Below are 25,018 nucleotides of genomic sequence, written 5' to 3'. Positions count from 1 at the left end.
GCAATAGTTGGGGGTTTAGACCGCGTGTCATACATTGGGTATATACTGCAGTTGTCAGACCTATAATGCTATATGGCGTTGTGGTCTGGTGGACGGCGCTTCAAAAGTCCATCTACTGCTCAATACTTATCCGGATCCAAAGGATGGCTTGTTTGTGCATCACAACCGCACTGAGGACTACACCATCTGATGCACTGAATTTAATGCTACATCTTATTCCTCTGGACATTATGGCTAGACAAATTGCAGCAACTACTGCGGTGAGGTTAAGGGAGCTTTCTCAATGGTCATGTGGCGGTTGAATCCGTAGGATATAACTCCTTCAGACTTATTGAGGTCTGCAAGACAGCCGGAGAAGGGCAATTAGTTTGTATCGGTCCCGATACCAGCCTGAATCATCACAAACTGTAGGAGACCCAGGAAATTCCGCAAGAACATCGGAGTATACTGATGACAGTCCATTGACTATTCCACTTCAATTATTCCTAGCTATGCAGCCCTGTTCTTCTCCCTTGTCGACAACTGCCATCACCAAACTGTCTCTAGCGACATTAGCAAAGGTTCTTGGACCCATCTTACTATTGTTCACCCTAGTTCTTATAAGCATGGGATGCCCTCCAGGTGAGCGCAGCCTTTAGGCTGACTGCAGTGCAGTTTCCGAATCTAGGTTTGTAGCCTTTGGGGTAGCCTGTGCAGCAAATTCCTAAGCCCTATTAGTGAGAATCTTAGGATCATTCGCACCAAACCTCTCAATATACCTGAGAGCGATGCGTCTTCTATTATTTCAACCTCTTAAATAGTGGTTGGTTTGCCGGGGAAGGCCGATAGCCTAGGCAAATTATAGGCATGCGAAGAAAGAATAGGTTCGGCCTTGTCTTTAAGACTCGAACCTGGTGTCTTCGTTAAAAGCCCCTTAAGCCTCTCCACCATTCTACGGCCTGATACCACCACCGCAGTTGTTGGGTCTATGGAGTCCATTCTAAGCCTACTGCCGGGCTCTTGACCTGCCGCTCCACTGAAAACAGACGCAGATGGATACTTCAATCGCAGCTATTTTTGGTTGAACCTTGGGAACCCACCACCATGGATTCTACTAAAATATGGTAGCTATATCTGGTTATAGGCCGATTTGGACCGAACCACAGTTGTTGAGACGCATTAAATAAAATTTCAGCCAAATCGGATAAAAATCGCGGCTTGTAGGGCTTGGGCTCAAGAAGTCAAATCGGGCCATTGGGTTATATGGGAGCTAAATCAGGTTATAGACCGATTCAGACCGCACTGGGCACAGTTGTTGGAAGTCATAACAGAACACTGTGTGCAAAATTTTAGCCAAATCGGATAAAAATTGCAAATTCCAGGGGTTCAAAAAATCAAATCGGGAGATCGGTTGATATGGGAGCTATATCAGGTTCTTTATATGGGAGCTATATTAGGTTCTTAATCGATTTGGACCGTACTTGGCATATTTGTTGGAAGTCATAACAGAACACTATGTGGAAAATTTTAGCCAAATCGGATAAAAATTGCGACTTCCAGGGGTTAAAAAAATCAAATCGTGAGATCGGTTTATATGGGAGCTATATACCACCACCGAAGCTGTTGTGTCTATGGAGTCCATTCTTTCCCTTCATTCATTCCGCTGCACTGGAAACAGACGCAGATCATCAACCGCCTAATGGATACCTCAATCGCAGCTATACTTGAGTGACTTAAATTTTTCTTCGAAAACTATTGACCTATTACGAGTTACAGGAAAATTCTTGGGGAGTGAAATAACAAAACGTCCGCACCACTCAACGGTTCAAACAAGATGTTGCGTAGAGGCAAAGCAAAAAAAAATCCAATAAATTTGAAGTGGGTATATCAAATGCTAGAGGCCACCGTAGCGCAGAAGTTAGCATGTCCTACTATGACGGTGGTTATTCCCTCCTAATGCTGGCGACATTTGTAAGGTACTGTACCATTTGGTATGGCAGCCATGTAAAAATTTCTCCACAAAGAGGTGTCGCACTGCGGCAGGCCGCTCGGACTCGGCATTAAAAAACAGATCCCTTATCATATTTATACAGTGTTCTCGTATGTTCCACCGTAGCGCAGAGGTTAGCATGTCCGACTATGACGCTGAGCGCCTGGGTTCGAATCCTGGTGAGAATATCTGAAAAAATTTTCAGCGGTGGTTATTCTCTCCTAATGCTGGCGACATTTGTAAGGTACTGTACCATTTGGTATGGCAGCCATGAAAAAGTTTCTCCACAAAGAGGTGTCGCACTGCGGCAAGCCGCTCGGACTCGGCAATAAAAAGCAAATCCCTTATCATATTTATACAGTGTTCTCGTATGTTTAAATTGAAAGTTTTTCCATCTTATTTTTCATTTTGTTTATTTGCCCCCTCCCGTCGTTCTCGACTACATACCAAATGTACTTGGACTTACTTTGTTGTTACATGTACCTATATCCTCTTGTTGTGCATGGTTATAACTATATATATTTACATTGACTTTTTTGTTTGCCTTTATTTTTTTTTTTGCAGAGATGAACTTAAGATTACAAATGCCTCACAATTTAAATATGCCACCGATGAAGATCTCAAAAGCATTGGTATGTCACGACCGGAAATTCGACGTTTACGTAAATTCTATGAGAAACACTTTCCCCATGGCTACTTGAGCAAAATCAAACGTTTGCTACAAGCACCCACAGTGATTGGCAAACGAGATGAGAGTTCCGGTGGTACCGTCAATCCCACAGTGGCTAGTCCTTCGGGCAGTCAAAGTGGCACATCGACGGGTGGAGCTTCATCGAAGGCCAGCAGCGGTTCGCCCAGTAAGGCACCCAACAATAAGCACATCATTCCTGCAGATGCGATAAGTGTGAACAAACAATTGGGCACGGGAGAATTTGGCATTGTGCAGCAGGGTGTATGGACAAATGGTTCAGAGAGGGTAAGAATATTTTTATGCTTTTTTCCAAGCTAACAAGATTAAACTTTAAGATATAAAAACGTATGACAATAATTTATCTTCTGAATAAGGAAATTATTATAATTTTAAGGTTTTGATTTGCCATATCTCTAAGGGAGAAACTTTTTGTCAGTTGAAGTGTGGTTATAAGGTTGGGAGTAAAACACAATGGTATGAAATTGCTTTGCAACTTTTAACGAAATGTAAACTGGTATTTAGAAGTGGAAAACGAATTTGATACAAAGAATCAAACGCCGACATACAGACTTATTGAGATAGTAGTGGACATGCATTAAAGATATTCAGGAATAGAGCACAAATTTGAGCTCCCAATTCAGGCTGACATTTTGGCTGGGTGGACCGTTCACCTTACCTTAATTTTAACAAGTAAAAGCGTGCTAAGTTCGACCAGACCGAATCTTGGGAAGCCACAACCATGGATTCTGCTAAAATATGCGAGCTATATCTGGTTATAGACCGATTTGAACCGTACATAACACAGTTGATGAGACGCATAACATAAAATCGAATAAAAATGGCAGCTTGTAGAGCTCAAGAAGTCAAATCGGGAGATCGGTTTATATGGGAGCTATATCAGGTTCTTCACCGATTCGGACCGTACTTGGTACAATTGTTGGTAGTCATAACAGAACACTATGTTCAAAATTTCAGCCAATTTGGATGAAAATGGAGGCTTCTAGGGGCTCAAGAGTCAAATCGGGAGATCGGTTTATATGGATGCTATATTAGGTTCTTTACCGATTTGGACCGTATTTGGCACATCCGTTGGAATTCATAACAGAACACTACGTTCAAAATTTCAGTCAATTCGGATGAAAATGGAGGCTTCTAGGGGCTCAAGAAGTCAAATAGGGAGATCGGTTTATATGGGATCGGTTTATATATATCAGATACTTGACGGATTTGGATTTGTTGTGAGTCATAACAGAACACTATGTGCAAAAATTTTAGCCAAATCGGATAAAAATTGCGGGTTCCAAGAGCTCAAGAAATCAAATCGGAAGATCGGTTTATATGGGAGCTATATCCAAATCTGAACCGATATGACCCATTTGCAATCCCCAATGACCTACATCGATATTAAGTATCTGTACAAAATTTCAAATGGCTAGCTTTACGCGTTCGACCTCTATCGTGATTTCGACATACGGATGGACGAACGGACGGATATGGCCAGTTCGATTCAGAATGTCGAGACGATCAAGAATATATACGCTTTATGGGGTCCTAGATCAATATTTCGAGGTGTTACAAACGGAATGACTAGATTAGTAAACTCCCTTCTTATGGTGGTGGGTATAAAAACACCGTATATCGGAGATTGGTAGGGCAATTCAAACGAAATTTTGTTTGCCCTCTTATTATAACCTAAAAAAATTGGTGTCCCAATTCGGGGTCAATTGAAAGGGGGCCCATCCCCAAAACCCACTAATAGGATATATACACCAATCACACCAATATGGGACTCAAATAAAAGGTATTTAAGAGTAGACAACGAATTTGCCTTTGTCAAGAGAAAACTGAGTACAGTACCAGAAACCAAAGCTGGGCTTGCCAAAGGTCCTATGTCGGCACGCATATCAAAGCAAAGCTAGAGGACAAATGGGTCTGTGGGTCTACATTGAGAACCCAAGGACTGAGGTCTGTTTATGACTGCCTGACCATAATACGGTCCCGCCTTCCGGGCGATCACGGAAGGCGTGCCGCCCCATGCCACTATGGGCATACACCTAAGCCATAGCTCGTTCGGATCTTTACTCTTTAGAAGTATTATAGCATCGTCTGTGTAACAGACGGGTTCAAATCCCTCTTCAGATAGCATCCGTAATAGGTAATTTATTGTGGTCACCCAAAGGAGTGGCGATAAAATGCCCCCATGTGGTGTGCCCTGTGCTACCTACTACCTTATATTTATGCCATTGGACCACCTGTTCCTAAGCATATGGTTTATCCAGTCTCTAAGGACCCGATCTACCCGGTGCTGGTCTAAGGTTTGGATCAATATGTCGGTCCGCATATTATTAAACGCCACCTCTATGTCAATGCAAAGTGCCAATGTGTACGTCTTGGCATTGAAGGATTCTTCTTCCGAATTAAGTTTTTTATCCATATAGATTCCGTGCTGTGTTTGGTCCAGATGGGACTATATTTCGATATAACTGCCATGGGTTCATAAATGGTGAATTTTGCATCGGATTTTGACGAAATGTGTTTTGCATACAGGGTGCGTCAAAGAAACTTGCAAAATGCAAATTTTGCCCATGAACATTCCACTAAGGAACAGGGGCAAACTTCTCACATATCAATGAGTGCAGTCCGATTCAAGTTTAAGCTCAATGATAAGGGGCCTCCTCTTTATAGCCGAGTCCGAACGGCGTGCCGCAGTGCGACACCTCTATGAAGAGAAGTTTTACATGGCATAGTACCTCACAAATGTTGCCAGCATTAAGGGGAACATTTTTTCTTACGGTCTCGCCAGGATTCGAACTCAGGCGTTCAGCGTCATAGGCGGACATGCTTACCTCTGCGAAACTTACTTATTTGAAAAAACTCCCGAGCGTTGTGTCGATTGGTGGCGCATCTGGAGAGGGTCGCATTTGGAGGTGGAAGTCTCAAGTTTGTTTCTCCCTCCACCTAGTAGCCATCATGCTCTGGTATAGGGAGCAGTGGGCCATCGCCGTCGATAGCTTCTTTTCTAACGGTCGCTCACTTGTTACGCAACGTACCTTCCGCGTTCGCTTTGAAATTCCTCCTCACAGACTCGTTTCTGGTCGTAGTTCGATTCTGTCGTGAGTTAACTCATTTTGGGAGTGTGGATGTTAAACCCAGAAATGGACTTCAACGGACCAACAAAACTCCGGAAAATATCGAAAGAGTGAGGTAGTCAGTTGTGCGTTCACCCGGCGTTCGGCTTTCTAAAGACAAAGTTTCCATGAAATTTTCTCTAAAGACAAAGTTTCCATGAAATTTTCTCTAAAGACAAAATTTCCATGAAATTTTCTCTAAAGACAAAATTTCCATGAAATTTTCTCTAAAGACAAAATTTCCATGAAATTTTCTCTAAAGACAAAATTTCCATGAAATTTTCTCTAAAGACAAAATTTCCATGAAATTTTCTCTAAAGACAAAATTTCCATGAAATTTTCTCTAAAGACAAAATTTCCATGAAATTTTCTCTAAAGACAAAATTTCCATGAAATTTTCTCTAAAGACAAAATTTCCATGAAATTTTCTCTAAAGACAAAATTTCCATGAAATTTTCTCTAAAGACAAAATTTCCATGAAATTTTCTCTAAAGACAAAATTTCCATGAAATTTTCTCTAAAGACAAAATTTCCATGAAATTTTCTCTAAAGAAAAAATTTCCATGTAATTTTCTCTAAAGAAAAAATTTCCATGAAATTTTCTCTAAAGACAAAATTTCCATGAAATTTTCTCTAAAGACAAAATTTCCATGAAATTTTCTCTAAAGACAAAATTTCCATGAAATTTTCTCTAAAGACAAAATTTCCATGAAATTTTCTCTAAAGACAAAATTTCCATGAAATTTTCTCTAAAGACAAAATTTCCATGAAATTTTCTCTAAAGACAAAATTTCCATGAAATTTTCTCTAAAGACAAAATTTCCATGAAATTTTCTCTAAAGACAAAATTTCCATGAAATTTTCTCTGAAGACAAAATTTCCATGAAGTTTTCTCTGAAAACAAAATTTCCATGAAATTTTCTCTAAAGACAAAATTTCCATGAAATTTTCTCTAAAGGCGAAATTTTTATGAAATTTTCTCTAAAGACAAAATTTCCATAAAATTTTCTCTAATGAAAAAATTTCTAATGAAAAATTTCCATAAAATTTTCGAAAAAAAAACGACTGACTTCGAAACAAAATATTTTTTTTTTATTTTCAGATACAGGTAGCTATTAAATGCCTATGCCGCGAACGTATGCAATCAAATCCCATGGAATTTCTAAAAGAAGCTGCCATTATGCATTCCATAGAACATGAAAACATAGTGCGTTTATATGGTGTGGTATTGGCTACCGATTCGTTAATGTTGGTCACCGAATTGGCTCATTTGCGATCGCTGCTGGAATGTCTTAAGGATCCGGGATTGAGAGTTAGTTTTCTGACCATACCCACCCTGTGTGAATTTGGTTTACAGATATGCAATGGCATGCGCTATTTGGAAAATAAGCGGCTAATACACCGGTAGGTTTATCAACAAATATAACAGTCCAACCCATAAAAAGTGATAATTAATGCTTTTTTCATTTGATGTTCCTTCTTTGCAGCGATTTGGCAGCTCGTAATATATTGGTATTTAGCAAAAACAAAGTCAAGATCTCTGATTTTGGTTTATCGCGAGCTCTGGGTGTGGGCAAGGACTATTACAAAACCAATTTCAATGTGAACCTAAAATTGCCTATAGCCTGGTGTGCTCCAGAATGTATCAATTATTTGCGTTTTACCAATGCTTCGGATGTTTGGGCCTTTGGGGTGTGTTTGTGGGAAATGTTTTCGTATGGTTTTCAGCCATGGGCAGCATTAACGGGCCTACAAATCCTAGAGGCCATTGATGCACCTAATTATCAGGTTGGCCAAAAATTTAAATTCATCAAATTATTCGGGTTTTTTTTTATTGTTTTCTTTTCTTTTTGCTTATGTTAGCGCCTTGAGCAACCCGAATGCTGTCCCCGAGAATATTACACTCTGATGATGAAATGCTGGCAAGATGATCCCTCCAAACGTCCCAAGTTTTCTGAAATCTATGAAATGCTGCCTGATATGAAACCTGAACAACTGAAAGCTGTTGCCAATTGTATGGAGGCGAAAACCAATGAACATTTGATTTATCGCCAAAATGAAATTATCACAGTGCTGGATCGTAACACAGGTACACCTTACTGGAAGGGTGTGCTGAATTCGGGTAAAACAGGTTTCTTTAATCCCTCCAATACGGTGGCTTATGTCGAAGGTCTTCCAACTTTGAATAGGTAGGACATTTTTAAAAAATTAATATAAAAAATTAAATTTTGTTTTAGAGAAAGTTTCATGGAAATTTTGTCTTTAGAGAAAATTTCATGGAAATTTTGTCTTTAGAGAAAATTTCATGGAAATTTTGTCTTTAGAGAAAATTTCATGGAAATTTTGTCTTTAGAGAAAATTTCATGGAAATTTTGTCTTAAGAGAAAATTTCATGGAAATTTTGTCTTAAGAGAAAATTTCATGGAAATTTTGTCTTAAGAGAAAATTTCATGGAAATTTTGTCTTAAGAGAAAATTTCATGGAAATTTTGTCTTCAGAGAAAATTTCATGGAAATTTTGTCTTTAGAGAAAATTTCATGGAAATTTTGTCTTTAGAGAAAATTTCATGGAAATTTTGTCTTTAGAGAAAAGTTCATGGAAATTTTGTCTTTAGAGAAAATTCCATGGAAATTTTGTCTTTAGAGAAATTTTCATGGAAATTTTGTCTTTAGAGAAACTTTCATGGAAATTTTGTCTTTAGAAAAACTTTCATGGAAATTTTGTCTTTAGAGAAAATTTCATGGAAATTTTGTCTTTAGAGAAAATTCCATGGAAATTTTGTCTTTAGAGAAATTTTCATGGAAATTTTGTCTTTAGAGAAATTTTCATGGAAATTTTGTCTTTAGAGAAAATTTCATGAAAATTTTGTCTTTAGAGAAAATTTCATGGAAATTTTGTCTTTAGAGAAAATTTCATGGAAATTTTGTCTTTAGAGAAAATTTCATGGAAATTTTGTCTTTAGAGAAAATTTCATGGAAATTTTGTTTTTAGAGAAAATTTCATGGAAATTTTGTCTTTAGAGAGAATTTCATGGCAATTTTGTCTTTAGAGAAAATTTCATGGAAATTTTGTCTTTGGAGAAAATTTCATGGAAATTTTTTCTTTAGAGAAAATTTCATGGAAATTTTGTCTTTAGAGAAAATTTCATGGAAATTTTGTCTTTAGAGAAAATTTCATGGAAATTTTGTCTTTAGAGAAAATTTCATGGAAATTTTGTCTTTAGAGAAAATTTCATGGAAATTTTGTCGTTAGAGAAAATTTCATGGAAATTTTGTCGTTAGAGAAAATTTCATGGAAATTTTGTCTTTAGAGGAAATTTCATGAAAATTTTGTCTTTAGAGAAAATTTCATGAAAATTTTGTCTTTAGAGAGAATTTATGGAAATTTTGTCTTTAGAGAAAATTTCATGGAAATTTTGTCTTTAGAGAGAATTTCATGGAAATTTTGTCTTTAGAGAAAATTTCATGGAAATTTTGTCTTTAGAGAAAGTTTCCTGGAAATTTTGTCTTTAGAGAAAGTTTCCTGGAAATTTTGTCTTTAGAGAAAATTTAATGGAAATTTTGTCTTAGTGAAAATTTCAGGAAAATTTTTGTTGTTTTTATTGCTAACTTTGCTTTATTTTTTTTTTTTGTTTGTTACAGAGACACTTTTACCCGTAATGCCAATGAACGTTGTAGCAAGCGAAAGTTACGCACAGAAATGATTTCTAAGCCACAAAATGATTTTAAACACACCGGCCATGTTGGCATCGATGGAGCTTCCTTTGGTGATATTGCATTTTTAGGTACCACACAAAATGTAAGTTATTCGTGACAAATCTTTGCACCCTCTTGTAAAGTGTTTTTCACACCAACAGTAACAATAAAATATTACTCTCTCACTCTCTCTCTCTCCTCCCTCTCCACGGCCATTACAACATTATTACAGTATAATCACGTGCCACGACAAATTGTCACACCCTATAAACCCTCAGAGGACATTGAACAAACACCTCTACTACTGCCACCCACACCAACTAGTCCTGATTCATTGCAAACCGCAAGTGGATATTTTCCTGATGATTCGTCACAAAATAACTCAACCATGAACCCTTCGTTTGTACCCTCAACGGAGAATACACCCAAGCAGTTTGCGAATAATGGTCAAACCACCACATTCGAGTTTCCCTCACACAACACAAACCCTTTTACGCACAAAACATTGGACGAGAGTTCATCATCTGTTTCGACTTTGGCTTTGCAGAACAATAACTATGGAGTGGAGGCCAAGGAGAATCTAATGTGGCGCCATTCGTCAATAACAAATGGGGCTGCAGGGGTACAGTTTGAAGAACCCCATGAATATCATGAGATATCCGATGATGAAATCACACCGGACAAATTGGATTTTGGTCCATCCCTATTGGATGAGATAAACTCCATGTTTGGTTCAATGAGTGCCACAGCATCGTCTTCAAAAAACTCTGAATCCGAATCGCTAAGTGCTGCCAACAAACGAAGCGATTTCTCGGATTTAACTTCGAAGTTAATACGTAAAAACAGTGCCGGCGGTAGTCATACTTCAAAGAAGTCCAAGAATTCCAGTGGCACTGTAAAGCCCATATCCGTTAAGGATGAAAAGATACTAAATCATGCAATTGAAATTGCCAATGAAATTAGTGCCAGGTTAGTAGTAAACCCTTGTTCAGAATTAAATTTTTTCTTATTTAAGTTATTTTAATCTAACCATGAGATTGAACTTCGCAAGAAATGAAGGTCTACCAGTGGCGTGTTGTCTGTGTTCAAATCCTCCTCTGTTCTCTGGCAATTTCTGTTCAGTTAGCAATAAAAATTCTTCATTTCTTGTGATATTCAACCTCCTGATCAGATTAAACCTACTCTCTCCCCCTTTAGGGGAAATAACGTAAATAATTATAAATTCATTGACCAGCCATAACAGGCAAACATAATACATTTTTTTTTGTTTTCAATAATTTTCAGATCAATGTGTGATTTAGTTTCTGATCAAACGCCATCAACACAAAGCCCCAAACGAAAATTTAGTTTTCGTTTCCCACATCTGAGCAGTCATGGCAGCAGCGCTGGCGACAAGAATCATGGCTCAGGTTTGCACAATTCGGGAGTTGGTGGCTCTACCACCAACATGAACACCTTGTCGCCGCATTCGAAAAAGAAAAATTTCACCGAAGAATTGAAAAGTATACCTGATTTGCAGGTAAGTCTTGCTGGAGATAGAACATTGAAGGCATTTTTTAATTATTTTGCTAAAATTTTTTGTGGTATATATTTTTAAAAATTTTAAAGTAAAGTTCATCCAAAAATCGGTCCATATATAAGTCAACAATTGTTATTTACACTATTAAAAATTTTTATTCATTTGATAAACTAAACTGTTTACCACTTAGGTCAGGTTGAAAAGACGTTGCAGATATTAATCCACCCCATGCCACCTAAGCCAGTAATCGGCTTGTGCGCTCTGAATACTACAAAAAGTAAGTTAAGAATTCCATGCTACTTACAAAATTCTTAATTGTTTTCAACACCACTCCCCTAAGTTGGTTCATGTCTGATATTGTGTCTCCAATTAAGTGCCGGTATCTGTTAGACGCGAAAGCCGGGTAATGACAAAGGTAATGCTCGAACGTCTCTTCATCTTCCCTGCATGCCCTACACATGCTATCACTTGCCTCACCGATTTTACATAAGTGAGCTCGTAGTCCTATGTGTCCCGCTATGATACCAATAGCTATACGGACCTCCTTCTTGCTTCCTTACAGTAATAGCCCCGTCTTCTCACGATCTGGATCCTCCCATAGGATTTTCGCCGTCCCACCGACCGTTTCGCTGTTCCACAATGTTGCATGCGCATTCGTCGCCTACTCCCTTAACTCGGACTGCGTCGACCCGAAAGACTTCGGGTTAACCAAGTTTATTGACGGCAGTCCTCTTGCCTTCACCGCCAAATTGTCTGCCTTTTCATTTCCCCTTACTCCGTTATGGCCCGGCAACCAAACGATGCGGATTTTGCAATCCTCAGAGAAGGCGTTAATCTCCTTCATACACTGCAAGACTGTTCGTGACCTTACTGAACTGCTTGTTATTGCCCTTATGGCAATTTTACTGTCGGTAAAGATGTTCACACTCGACGTTCTGGCGTTAGCACCACGCCACTTCACGCATTCCGTGATCGCCAGGATCTCCGCCTGCAGGACCGTATTATGGTCGGGCAGTCTAAAACAGATCTCAGTCCCTTGGTTCTCAATGTAAGCCCCCAGGCCCACTCTGTCCTCTAGCTTTGATCCATCCGTGCAGCATGATCTTCCAGATGGCAATACTAGGGTTCCGTCAATCCAAGACTGTGCCGATGGCAGCAGTGCGTCGCACTCGACTTCAAGATTCGTCTCAGGCATCCGTTGGGAAATCTCTTCCCTTCCTTCCAGGTTTCCTATTGTTGCCTCGATTATACCGCGATAGTATGAGCTGCTCTCACTGTCTCATAGTCGTAGTGGCTGCCTCACACTTAATCTGTATGTCAATGGGTCGGATATCTGAATAGTCTCCAGTGCCCTAGTATGCGTGGTACTCATCGCTCCACCTATGCGAATACATGTTCTCTGAACCTGTTGTATGGTCCTTATGTTGCACTTTTTCCCCATAGCAGTCCACCAAACTACTAAGGCGACTTCTCTCAGAAATGGCCAGCGATTCCTGGCAGAGTGTTACGACCATAATCCGCCTCCTGTTTTCGATCTCTCGAAGACGAATGAAAACGAATGACGGAGGTTGGTGTCATCCGCGAACGAGTAGATCGGAATCGAAGTCAGATCCAATAGATAGTCAATGAAAATAAGAAAAAGAAAGGGTACCTTGTGGTACTCCTGCGGTCAATCTATAATCATCGGATGAGAACCCATCTACAATAACTTCTATACTTACTTTACTTTAATTGACTATGACAGCACATTTGTTCCACTAGCCGAACGTAGAATAGCGTTCCAAGCGTGTCGATCTTCTGCGCTCATTCTAAAATCTCTGACACCAAGTTTTAAGGTGTCTCCCACAACTTGATCTTTCCATCGGGCTTTTGGTCTTCCCGGTTTACGTGTACCAACGTGTTTGCCTTCAAAAGACTTCTTTGCTGGAGCTTCTTCATCCATTTAAGTGTCATCCTGCAGAGTCTTATTGTTGTTGTTGTAATTCCTATGTGGAGGTGGCGATCCTTGACAAACTTCATGGATGGGCAAGTTCGTTCCGGTACATAGGACCGATCGCCGCGGGGACGTCAAATTCACTAATAACTAACTTTGCCATATCGAGTATCATAGGCACTCAGTATTTAAGCAAGAGCTGGCGCCATCTGACCTCTCACTGAGACTCTCTACTCGATACCTCTGATTGCCCGCGACAGCAGTTGCACCTACTCCGTATATGGAGCATCCCACTATTAGCAACCTGTGGACGTGCCAGGTAGCTCTCAACAAAGAGATGGTAGGTGTTGATTTGTCCTTCTCGGGGTTTTCCCAGGATTTATTTTATTGACTTTAGGTTTTAATCTTTCACACAGTACGCTCGAGAGTATTTTCTATGCCATGAGAAGGACACTTATTCCTCTGTAGTTGGCACATTCCGTCTTGTCTTCTTTCTTGTGTACGGGACATAGTATGCTGAGGTTCCAATCATCGGGTATACGTTCTTCTAGCCAGATTGCGCAGATAAGCTGATGCATACGCCTTATCAGCGTGTCGCCTCCGGTCTTAGATAGTTCAGGGGGTAACCCGTCGGCTCCTGCTGCCTTGTTGTTCTTTAGTCCGGTCACTGCTACTTGGACCTCATTCTGACTAGGAGGTAAACATTCTATACCATCATCAGGGATTGGTTCTGTGGTTCCTCTTCATCGCCAACATCAGACATTAGCAGTTGGGTAAAATGTTCTTTCCATATCCTCAGCATGTTATCTGTGTCAGTTACCAGATTTCCTTCTTTGTCTCTGCAGGAGGATGTGCCTGCACCAAAGCCATCGGTTTAATGTTTAATTCTTTGGTAAAATTTCCGAACTTCATTCTGACTCCTGTACATCTCAATTCGCTCACACTCACGCCTTTCCTTTTTCTTTCTGCGGAATAGACGTTTCTCCTCTCTCCTTTTCTCGCGATACCTCTCCTTCAAGTGGCTCCTTGCTACTGATTGCAGGGTTGCTCTATATGCCGCATTCTTGGCTTTAGTAGCTTCTCGACACTCTTGGTCGTACCATGGATTTCTTGGAGGAGGAAGGAATGCTTTCATCAAGCAGTTGGGTCAGTCGAGTGGAGTATGCCGCCTCCATTTGTTGTGTTTGCAGCTTTTCAATGTCCAGCTTCCGTGCAGTGTCATATCGTACTTTCCTCGCAATGTTCAAACGGGTGCGAACCTTTGCTGCAACAAGGTAGTGATCCGAATCTATATTCGCTCCACAGATCGATTGTATATCTAACACGCTGTATGAATGCCTTCTATCTATCACAACATGACCAATTTGGTTCCTCGTGTTTTGATCGGGTGACAGCCATGTGTCTTTGTGAATATTTTTATGTAGAAATTTGGTGCTACTAACTACCATGTTTTTTGCCGCGGCGAAATCTATCAGCCTCAACCCATTACTGGACATTATCTCGTGGAGGCTAAACTTTCCGAATGTTGGACCAAAAATGTGTTCCTTCCGTATCTTCGCATTAAAATCTCCCAGAACGATTTTAATATCATGGGTGGGGCAGCGGTCATATTCTCTCACTAGGCGCTCCTAGAAAATATCCTTGGTCTGCTCGTCTTTGTCCTCCGTCGGGTCATGGGCACAAGTAAGGCTGATGTTGAAGAATTTGGCTTTTATGCGGGTTGTGGCTAGCCTCTCATCTACCGGAGTAAAGCTGGAGACAAGGTGTTTCAGACTCCGACTAACCATAAATCCACAGCCAAATTCATGCCTCGTGTTATGGCAGCTATAGTATAGTTCGTCACCGTTTGGTGTTGTAGTGACGCCATTCCCAGTCCATCGCACTTCCTGTAAGGCGGTAATATCTGCCTTGTACTTTTCTAATACATCCGCCAGCGCGTATACTGCACCTTCTCTATAAAGAGTGAAGACATTCCAGGTGCAGATCCGCATGGTCCTTTTTTTCGTTTGCGTGGGTCGTCAACGTTGGGGGGGTCCATTTTTATACCCTCCACCATAGGATGGGGGTATACTAATTTGTAATTCTGTTTGTAACACTTCGAAATATGCTCGTATATATAAAGCGATCTTGGGTCTTGAATTCTTGAGCCTCTAGAGGGCGCAATTCTCGTCCGATTTGACAGAAATTTTGCACGTAGTGTTCTGATATCACTTCCAACACTTGTGCGAAGTATGGTCCAAATCGGTCCATAACCTGATATAGCTGTCATAAAAACCGATCTTGGGTCTTGACTTCTTGTTGTCGCTGTTGTTTTAGCAGTGTGTTGTACACTGAGGCGCCAGCCCTTGCCGATTGGGAACTCCATCGGGTCAATCCGGTACGTACAACCGGCTGCCATGGGATAACTTGACTTCTTGAGTCTCTAGAGGGCGCAATTCTCATCCGATTTGACAGAAATTTTGCACGTAGTGTTCTGATATCACTTCCAACACTTGCGCGAAGTATCGTCCAAATCGGTCCATAACCTGATATAGCTGCCATATAAACCGATCTTCGGTCTTGACTTTTTGAGCCTCTGAGGGCGCAATTCTCGTCCAATTTTACTGAATTTTTGCACGTGGTGTTTTGATATCACTTCCAATATTTGTGCATAGTATGGTCCAAATCGGTCCATAACCTGATATAGCTGCCATATAAAGCGATCTGGGATCTTGACTTCTTGAGCCTAGAGAGAGAGCGTAATTCTCATCCGATTTAGCACAAATTTTGTTTAACGGCTTTAACGGCTGAATCGATCTATAGCTTGATACTGCTTCCATATAAACCGATCTCCCAATTTTGCGTCTTGAGCCCCAAATTGGACTATAACATGATATAGCTCCTTCTCCGTCCTTATTCATTATGCTTTGTTTACCTAAATAAAGATACTGCGCAAAGAACTCGACAGATGCGATCCATGGTGGAGGGTATATAAGATTCGGCGCTGCCGAACTTAGCACGCTCTTACTTGTTACTATTCCTTTGTTTCTCGTAGTAGTTCTCATAGTTTTCCGGGGGTGGGTTACTGGCCTAGCGCCCAACCGCATGGGTTTTGTGGGATTGCACATGTATCCCTTGTTGTGGCGAGCCGCTTGCTTCAAGATCCGACGCTCGCCTCCAGCCGCCCCTAACCTGGGAACAAACGCTGATGTTGGCCATTGGTTATTTGAAGGCGCCTATAACTCGCCTTGTCATCTCGAGTATCATTGGCAGTCAGTATTTAATTAAGAGCCAGTGCAACCTGACTCCTCAATAAGACTCTCCTCTCGAAAATCGCTGACTGCCCGCTGCCGCATTTGCAGCTACTCCGCATAAAAACGGAGCTTTCCACCATCCGCAACCTGTGGACGCGCCCGGGAGCTTTCAGCTAAACTTCCCGTGGCAACGATGGACACCACACAAGGCGGAGCTCAAAGTTCCAGCCTGTGTGGTGCTCATAGTTACCCCGTATCGGCCGGAACAACTCTTATACTGCGATCTCTAAAGCTCGATATAAATCGAGCGAAGTCTTTGCCGACACCAAAAGCGATAAGCTTTGATAGGAGTGCAGCGTGCCAGATCCTTTTAAATGCCTTGAAGATATCCAGAGCCACGACCTTATTCTCACCGAACTGATGAATAGAGCGACTCCAACGTTCCGATAGGAATGCCATTAGGTCACCTGTGGAACGATTTCTGCGGAACCCATAAGTCGGTCCTTATGTTTTGGATGAACTTTGCTATTTATACTACAACCTTTATACATGATATTACAATATTATAAAAATAATCTATTTTTAAGTATTTATCATACCATTTATAGTAATTTATTTATATAAATCAATAATATTTAATATACATATCTCTTCTTCTCTTCTCTTTAAATTTTTTTTTTTTGGAAAATTTTTTTTTTACGTTTTTTTTAACTTTGATTACGAATTACTTATTTATTATATTACCCTTTACGACAAAGTGTTTTCGTTCCATATCGAGTGACATGAACACCATGGAAGCATCCTCTAGCGATATACGCATACCGCTATTCGATAAAGAAAGTTCCGATTTTTGTTTTGAGAAATCACGTGAAATCCTATCACGTCCTTTACAATTTGGTAGTCGTAGCTCTTTTACAGCTCCCACACCGCCGCCTTCGCTCGAATTTACCGATGCCATAACAGAGAGTCCACGTAAAGATAAGAAAACGCTATCGGAAAATCTCTTGGACATTGAGAATACACTTAAGGCTTTAAATTTAGATTTTATGCACACCTATACCGATGTAGATAAGAACGATTCGGACGAGACCATACTCAATGACCAATTTTCGAGTATTGTCTCCTCGCTGGACGATGAGATTAGCAGTGCAACGGGCAGCCTTAATTCGGCCACGGTCTATAACTATCAGAATGGTAAACATACGACGACCACAACGTTCGATTTTAAGGCTGCCACCAATCATTTAGATAAGCATTTACAATTGATGAGCTCGCAACAGGCTCAGCAGATGAATAGCAACAGCAACAGCAATATTAATAAGCAACAACAAAGTTCCCATGACAAAAGGTCAAGTACACCGGACACAGGATTTGCCTCCAGAGACACGATATCATTGTCTCGCCGTAGTAGTCAGAAATCTAGCTACAGTCCTCAGGATAGCTATTTTAGTCCCAAGGATTTGAGCTTTCCCTCGCCCAGCATGCTGGGCAGTAGCGGTGGAGCAGGAGGAAACGGTAGTGGTGGTAGTGGAGGTGGCTATGCCAATTACAAAAACGAAGTTTTCAAATATGGCGATGATAGTTTGGTATCACCATTTCGTTCGGTATCGGGCATGCACAAATCAAGCAATACTTCAATATACTCCCCAAGTCAGCCCCTAAGGATCGAAGAGCATTCGGACAATTACAATGGTCTGCATCATCACCATGATCAGCAGAGACGTCGTTCCATGTCCTTTACGGACAATTTGGATCGCGATGCTTTGAGGGAGAAGCGCAGCAATAAAGCCAAACAATTATCGCTGGATCCGCAGGATATGCAGCACAAAACGAAATCGTCATCGTACAAATCACGTTCGATAAGGGCTCGCACACTTAGACGTTTAAGCTACAATCCCATGCCGCAGGTGGCCACCAGTTCTTCGAGTACCGAAGAAGAGAGTGATATGGACCATAGCATGGCGCGTTCGGAGTGTGACATACGTGCACGCACCACCAGCTCGGGCAGTTTGTATCCACGCCGTCGACGTCAGGGCTACAATCGCAAGGTGTTCTCTGAGTCCATACAAGATGATCGTGACGAAGTGCATGCCCGGAAAAGCAAAATATACGGCTCAAATGCCAGCATTAAATCGGCTCCCCATTATAACTATGGCGGAGGAGGTGGGGGTACTGCCCGTAACACTGCCGCCGGCTTGGCTTCCACTCAACGCGCCTACAATCGTAATCCCTACGAAGAATCGTATCCCTATGAGGAGAGGTTGTATGATTTCGGTGGCAGCAAACCACCCAAAAAGAGCTACAATGTGCCCATGCTTAGCAAGCCACCAAAAACTTTTAAAGTTTCCAGTATTACTAATAATTCAGGATCCGGATCCTCCTCGGCCTCTTCGGCAGCCACGCCATTTTCACGTAGCGTTATTGGCAATACTTCAGTGTACCAGGAATTCGATGTGTCTCGTCTAACGGGACGCAGCCCTCCTTCGGCCTTTGCCGATAGTCAAGAGGCAACGGCTGCCACCGAATTCCAATGGCCAGAGAAAATACACGCCTCAACCGTCAAGCAGAATGATATGTTGTGGCGGCAACAGCAGCATCAACAGCTGGTCCCACCCAACACCACCAATGCGCACTCATCCTATGCAGCGGCCAAAGATCATCCATCTTCCACGCTAAGTTCTTCCACCACAGACAGTGATCAATTTGAATATCGTTTAGGGTACAGTGCCCCACATCATCACCACTTACCTCCGAGTCCAGCTCCATAGCTACAGCGTATGTTGAAATATTTTCTAAATTTACTTTGAGATTATATGACATTATCAACGTCCCTAGCCCGAGATGGAAACGACCATTAAGTTAGCACATAGCCGTGAAGAAGCCCAGGACCCATAACACCTACATACCTAGCAACCCAAAGAATTTAAACTAAAGCATGAAATACCCTTATCTCCATATATAGCGAAGACAAAGATGTGTATTAGACATAGACATAGACATACATACCATACATACAAACATACAAATATAGATGACGAGGACGAACATGTAACAATCAAGACAATAGTTGCTCTCTCTGGAAATATCCTTAAAATATCCTATCTCTCAAATAAGGAGTGCCTTACAACAACAACAACCAAGAACCACAAAAGAACAACAAGGACAGAAAAAACCAACCATTTAAGAAAAGAACACACACACACATAAACAATTCAGAACACCCTACAAGACCGACCAATAAATAATCAAAGAAAATCAATGTGCAACTAACTTAGAACAACATACCTATAAACATAAGCAAATGTTCTCTTACATACCTACATGGCAATATGAAATTGAAATGTGTCTAAGAGAATGTTGACAGGGTTTCGCTTTCTCTAGCTCTCTCTCTCTCTCTCTCACACTGTCTCTCTGTGTTCGTAAAGAAGAAACGCTTGAGATAATGTCTTTGAAGTCAGTTCGAGTTTAAAAAGCTTTTTTTTTTTTTGAAGAAGATGACCAGTTTACATTTGTACTCTCTCACACTGTCTCTCTGTGTTCGTAAAGAAGAAACGCTTGAGATAATGTCTTTGAAGTCAGTTCGAGTTTAAAAAGCTTTTTTTTTTTTAAGATGACCAGTTTACATTTGTACTCTTAAGGAAAGTTAATACCCGATAAAGAACTCCTCAGCGCTGTTTTATAAAAACAAGTTAAACTCTTAAGTTCGGAACCCTGAATACTCATCACCATTGGATCTATGATTTATAGAATAAAAGTTAGCAACATTCGTGCATAAATTACAAAGCCAATCTTGACATAAATGTTAGCATATCCGCCTATGAGGCTGAAAACCTAAGCTCAAATCCTTTGAGGCCTTCAACTATGTAAAACTTGTGTAAGAAGTAAAGTCGCTAAGAGACTTGCCATTCGTATTCGGCTTTAAAAAGTACCCCTTCATATTGGGAAAAAATAAGAATCGACGGCACTCTGGACATGAGAGAGGTTTCGACATTATTTCGAAGACGGTTGAGCAATGAATTGTAATCAAACTTGGATGCCACCGTGTCGCGTTGCAGATGTTAGTATATTCTCCCATGACGCCGAACGCCTGAGTTCAAATCCTGGCAAAAACATAATGAAAATGTTCAGTTGTGATTATCCCTTCGTTATTGCTGCCAACGCACAGTGGGAGAAAATCGAATAAAAAGTAGTAAAAAAAATGCCGTGTGAAAACCGGTAGAGATGACTCTTTGAAATTTGGTATGGTTAGAGCTGTGGATTATGGTAAAAAGTGGGCTCAAATCTAATATCTGTTATATTGCCAAGTCTTTCAGGGACGACTCGTCTTATTGGAGAGTAGGATACGAGTATGGTATTAAAAGTTGGGTCCAATGAACCCAGAGGCCATTCCAACCCCAAAAGTTCTCCTAACAAACATATTGGACGTACATATCAATATGGGACGCAAACGAAAGGTATTAGGGAGAAGACTACGAATATGCCATAAAAAATTATGTTTAAGTATTTACGGGTCTCGATCATAGCTATATAGGACTCAAATGAAAAGTATTGGGTTGCCCAAAAAGTAATTGCGGATTTTTTAAAAGAAAGTAAATACATTTTTATTAAAACTTAGAATGAACTTTAATCAAATATACTTTTTTTACACTTTTTTTCTAAAGCAAGCTAAAAGTAACAGCTGATAACTGACAGAAGAAAGAATGCAATTACAGAGTCACAAGCTGTGAAAAAAATTTGTCAACGCCGACTATATGAAAAATCCGCAATTAGTTTTTGGGCAACCCAATATTTGGGAGTTGATTACGAATATGACATTAAACTTTGTGTGCAAGAATCTAGGACGTATTTGCTGGACTTTCTAGCTTTGCTGGACAATAGGACGTATTTGCCATGACAATTCGGGGTCTTAAAGAGAGTGGAGCCCGATATTGATAGTTTTTAGGGCCTATACCCCAAACCAGGACATATTTGCTGACTTTTGAAAGGTATTTGAGATTAGAAAACAAATTTGATATCCAATTTCAAGGCCAATGGCAATTGCAAATTGCAAATTTTGCCCATGAACATTCCACTAAGGACCAGGAGCAACTTCTCACATATCAGTGAATGCAGTCCGATTTTAGTTTAAGCTCAATGATAAGGGACCACCTCTTTATAGCCGAGTCCGAACGGCTTGACGCAGTGTGACCCATCTTTAGAAAGAAGTTTTTACATAGCATAGTACCTCATAAATATTGCCAGTATTAGGAGGGGAAAACCAACGCTGAAAATTTTTTCTGACGGTCTCGCAAGGATTCGAACCCAGGCATTCAGCGTCATAGTCTGACACTCTGACCTCTGCGCTACGGTAGTCCGGCCAATGGCAATATGGGGTTCAAATAAAAAAATGATATTTGAGAGTAGAGCACTATGTTGATTTATTTTCAGGGCTAAGAGTTTGAGAGTCCACCCCATTCCCTAAAACAGACCTAAGTCGAACATATTTACCGACCAGGTCAGTGTGGGGCTCAGTTGGCAGGCCCCTAAAGTTGATCGTTGTAAATTTTGCCACAAATGCCTTCTCAAATTGCAAATACGAAACCAATCTCTGCCAAAATTTCAACAAAAAAAAAATAAAAACTCGTATATTCCCGAAACCAGTGGAGATATTATATACCCGAAAATTTTTTCGAAATGCAGAGATGATCAACTTAAGGGCCCTGCCAAGAAGCGCCCGGACCACATAGAGCATTGCAATTTTACACACGATCTCGATAACGCCTCAGCTCTAACCGCTCTCATACGGCATATTTTTTACTAGTTTTTTTCGATTTTCTCCCACTGTGCGACGTTTGTGACATATCCAGCCACGTAAAGCTTTTCCGCAATGTGGTGTCGCTAAGCGACTCGGCGTTCGGTTTTGGTTATAAAAAAGGAGGTCCCGAATTGTTGAGCTAAACACGAGCGAAGTCTCCACACTGTTTCAAAGAATTTTAAATCATGTACGTGTGTCTATTTATCTTAATCAAGCTAAATGTCTTAAAAAATAGTGCTATCGGACCAGTCCTATGAAGGTGCGTCTGTAACCCTTTGTCTTCTAATCTCTCTCAAAAAGACTATTTGCACTCCAGATCCTCTGAAGAATATTGCCGTCTTTCCGTGTCACCCGCACATGAGTTTCTCGAGTTTTTAAATTGGATCGCATTGCCATAAAGGGGTTCACCTTCTAAAAGTAATCAGGCAGGCATTCGACGAGCTCAGTTTCTCATGTAATCAATGTAGCCACCTCTACCCGTTCTCTCCCCCAGTATCGCTACCATCTGAGTATGACTAGATGGCTTTTGTGATAGGAGGGTTCCTTCCGTCGATTCTTGCATCCTTGGTATTCATGTTTCAAACTCACCTCAATCGTTGTCACCTCGATTAGGTTAGGTTGAAGAACATGCGCAGCCCTACTTGCCAACCGCTTCACTCGAAAACCCTTGGTCCTTTGTGTTCGTTCTAAAAAGAAATGAGACAATAGAGAGAAACATGAAATAACGGAAATGTTTTCCCCGGCACATTAGCACACAAACGTGCCTGAAGACAAAGAGAAAGATAAACGAAAAGCCGGCGTTGAGACCGAAAAAGTTTCACCGACTAGAAAGCCATGATAGCAGCCTCAAAACGCTTGAAATGTTCCTTGCATTTATCGTCAAGCCTCGACCTCAGATGACCCGCAACTAGAGATTCAGTGCCGCCTGAGGGCCGACGTTCCTGACTAAAGATAACATCCAAGGACCTAGGGATCGCACAAACCTCAGCAACAAAGATGCTGCATCCGTCCAGAACCCCATCCTGTAACCCCATCCAGCTTGTACCCATCTGTGTAAACAGAGGCGTCCGAGAAATGCGATACCGAGCCAAAAACTTCCTCTTCTGGCCGCCATCGAAAATAGATACGCCAGGAATATAGTGCGCCGTCTGGCCAATACTACTTAGTTGTCCCACGCCAACGGTCTTCCACAAACCAAAGAAATGGCCGAATCCGAAGAACACCTCGATTCTTCGTAAATGATAGGTCTAACTCCTAATTCCTCATCGGTCATATATCTTCTACTCTCACCATCAATCTATTTTACGTCTCCCCACATGTCAAAGACATCAAGTTCATCAAAGAAACTTTGTTGACCACGTAAAAAGCAATTGCCTGGTCTGTGGTTAGTAATGCAGCGCCTATGGTGTCCGTCAGCTATGTGACACGTAGTGGAATAATATTCAGATCTGTCAGCATGCGGCTTTTCGAACTGCCACGTGGACCACCTTCTTCAAAAGGCCGAGATCCTACCCGTGCGAAGACATAATTACATGCCGATAAGCAATATCTTCAGGACTGTTATCCCAGGGACCATCCAAATCATCATCTTTCGGATACATATAGACCGCCCCGAAGCCTCAAGGTGGACTTCATGATCTAGAGCGAGAGGTCCAGTGGTACAAGAGAGAAATTCTATATGAAGAGGTATACCAAGCGGGTTTGGACTACATTCACGCAGAAACGGGATCAGTTGCAGAGGACATGAGGACAGGCACATATTTTATCTGTATGTAAAAGGTGATTTTTTAGCTATTATCTTTTTGGCAATACAGCTTTAAAAGGCTCACGCACGTTTCATCACTCAACCATCTTCAGTTTAGTCTATAATTTAACCATAAATCGTCTTACCAACGAACAAAGCTCGCAAATTATTATCAAAATGCGTGCTTCTTCCATTTTACGACGAAGCTAATTTTTGGCTCAATGGGTACGTAAATAAGCATAATTGTCGATTTTGGAGTGATGATCAGCCAGAAGCATTGCAAGAGCTACCAATGCATCCAGAAAAAGTCGCAGTTTGGTGCGGTTTATGGGCTGGTGGCGTTATTGGACCGTGCTGCGTCAAAGATGATGCGAATCGTAACGTAACTGTGAATGGTGAGCGCTACCGTGGGATGATATCACAACAGCTTGACTTCCATGACATTTGGTTTCAACAAGACGATGCAACAATGGACTTCTTGAGAGGCGAGTTCGGTGAACATTTTATTTCACGTTCGGCACCGGTCAATTGGCCGCCTAGATCGTTCGATTTAACGCCTTTAGACTATTTTTTGTGGAGCTATGTTAAAGCGCATGTCTATACAGACAAGTCCGCTTCAATTGACGCATTGGAGACAACATTGCAGCATTTATTCGTGAGATACCGGTCGAAATATTGGAAAGAGTATGCCAAAATCGGACTAAGCGGATGAACTATTTGAGGCGCAGTCAGGGTCAACATTTGCATGAAATAATCTTCAAACATTAAATTATATGGACGGTCTAAGCGGATGGACCATTTGAGGCGCAGTCAGGGTCAACATTTGCATGAAATAATCTTCAAACATTAAATTATATGGACGGTCTAAGCGGATGGACCATTTGAGGCGCAGTCAGGGTCAACATTTGCATGAAATAATCTTCAAACATTAAATTATATGGACGGTCTAAGCGGATGGACCATTTGAGGCGCAGTCAGGGTCAACATTTGCATGTACCGTACCATCGATTCAAATAAAGATTTCATGCATTTTTCTGAATTTTATGTATTTTTTTTCCTGAAAAACTTTCCTATAGCACTTAAAAATCACTCTTTATAAGGGCCATATGGGAGGCCACCGTAGCATAGAGTTTTACATGTCCACCTATGACGCTGAATGCCTGGGATCGAATCCTGATGAAGCCATCAGAAAAAAATTTTCAGCTGTAATTATTCCCTCCTAATGCTGGGGACATTTCTATGTACAATGTCATGTAAAAACTTCTCCCCAAAGAGCTGTCGAACTGCGGCACGCAGAATCAGACAGCTTTCA

At 41.0% G+C, this 25,018-nt stretch overlaps 1 protein-coding gene across 2 annotated transcripts in view; it reads left to right on the top strand.

Annotated features, from left to right (window-relative positions):
- LOC106081036 (activated Cdc42 kinase-like) overlaps nucleotides 1–25,018 on the top strand; it is an 88,984-nt gene that overhangs the window by 40,841 nt on the left and 23,125 nt on the right. For both annotated transcript variants that reach the window (XM_013242722.2, XM_013242720.2), the window contains exons 3-9: nucleotides 2,534–2,945; nucleotides 6,891–7,192; nucleotides 7,276–7,576; nucleotides 7,652–7,977; nucleotides 9,430–9,586; nucleotides 9,716–10,452; nucleotides 10,768–11,002. In XM_013242722.2, the coding sequence (XP_013098176.2) occupies nucleotides 2,534–2,945; nucleotides 6,891–7,192; nucleotides 7,276–7,576; nucleotides 7,652–7,977; nucleotides 9,430–9,586; nucleotides 9,716–10,452; nucleotides 10,768–11,002 (2,470 nt within the window). The remainder of the gene's footprint in view (nucleotides 1–2,533; nucleotides 2,946–6,890; nucleotides 7,193–7,275; nucleotides 7,577–7,651; nucleotides 7,978–9,429; nucleotides 9,587–9,715; nucleotides 10,453–10,767; nucleotides 11,003–25,018) is intronic.

Source organism: Stomoxys calcitrans, chromosome 5, assembly GCF_963082655.1.
Source record: "Stomoxys calcitrans chromosome 5, idStoCalc2.1, whole genome shotgun sequence".
Lineage (NCBI taxonomy): Eukaryota > Metazoa > Arthropoda > Insecta > Diptera > Muscidae > Stomoxys > Stomoxys calcitrans.
This window is presented reverse-complemented; position numbering and strand designations above follow the sequence as displayed.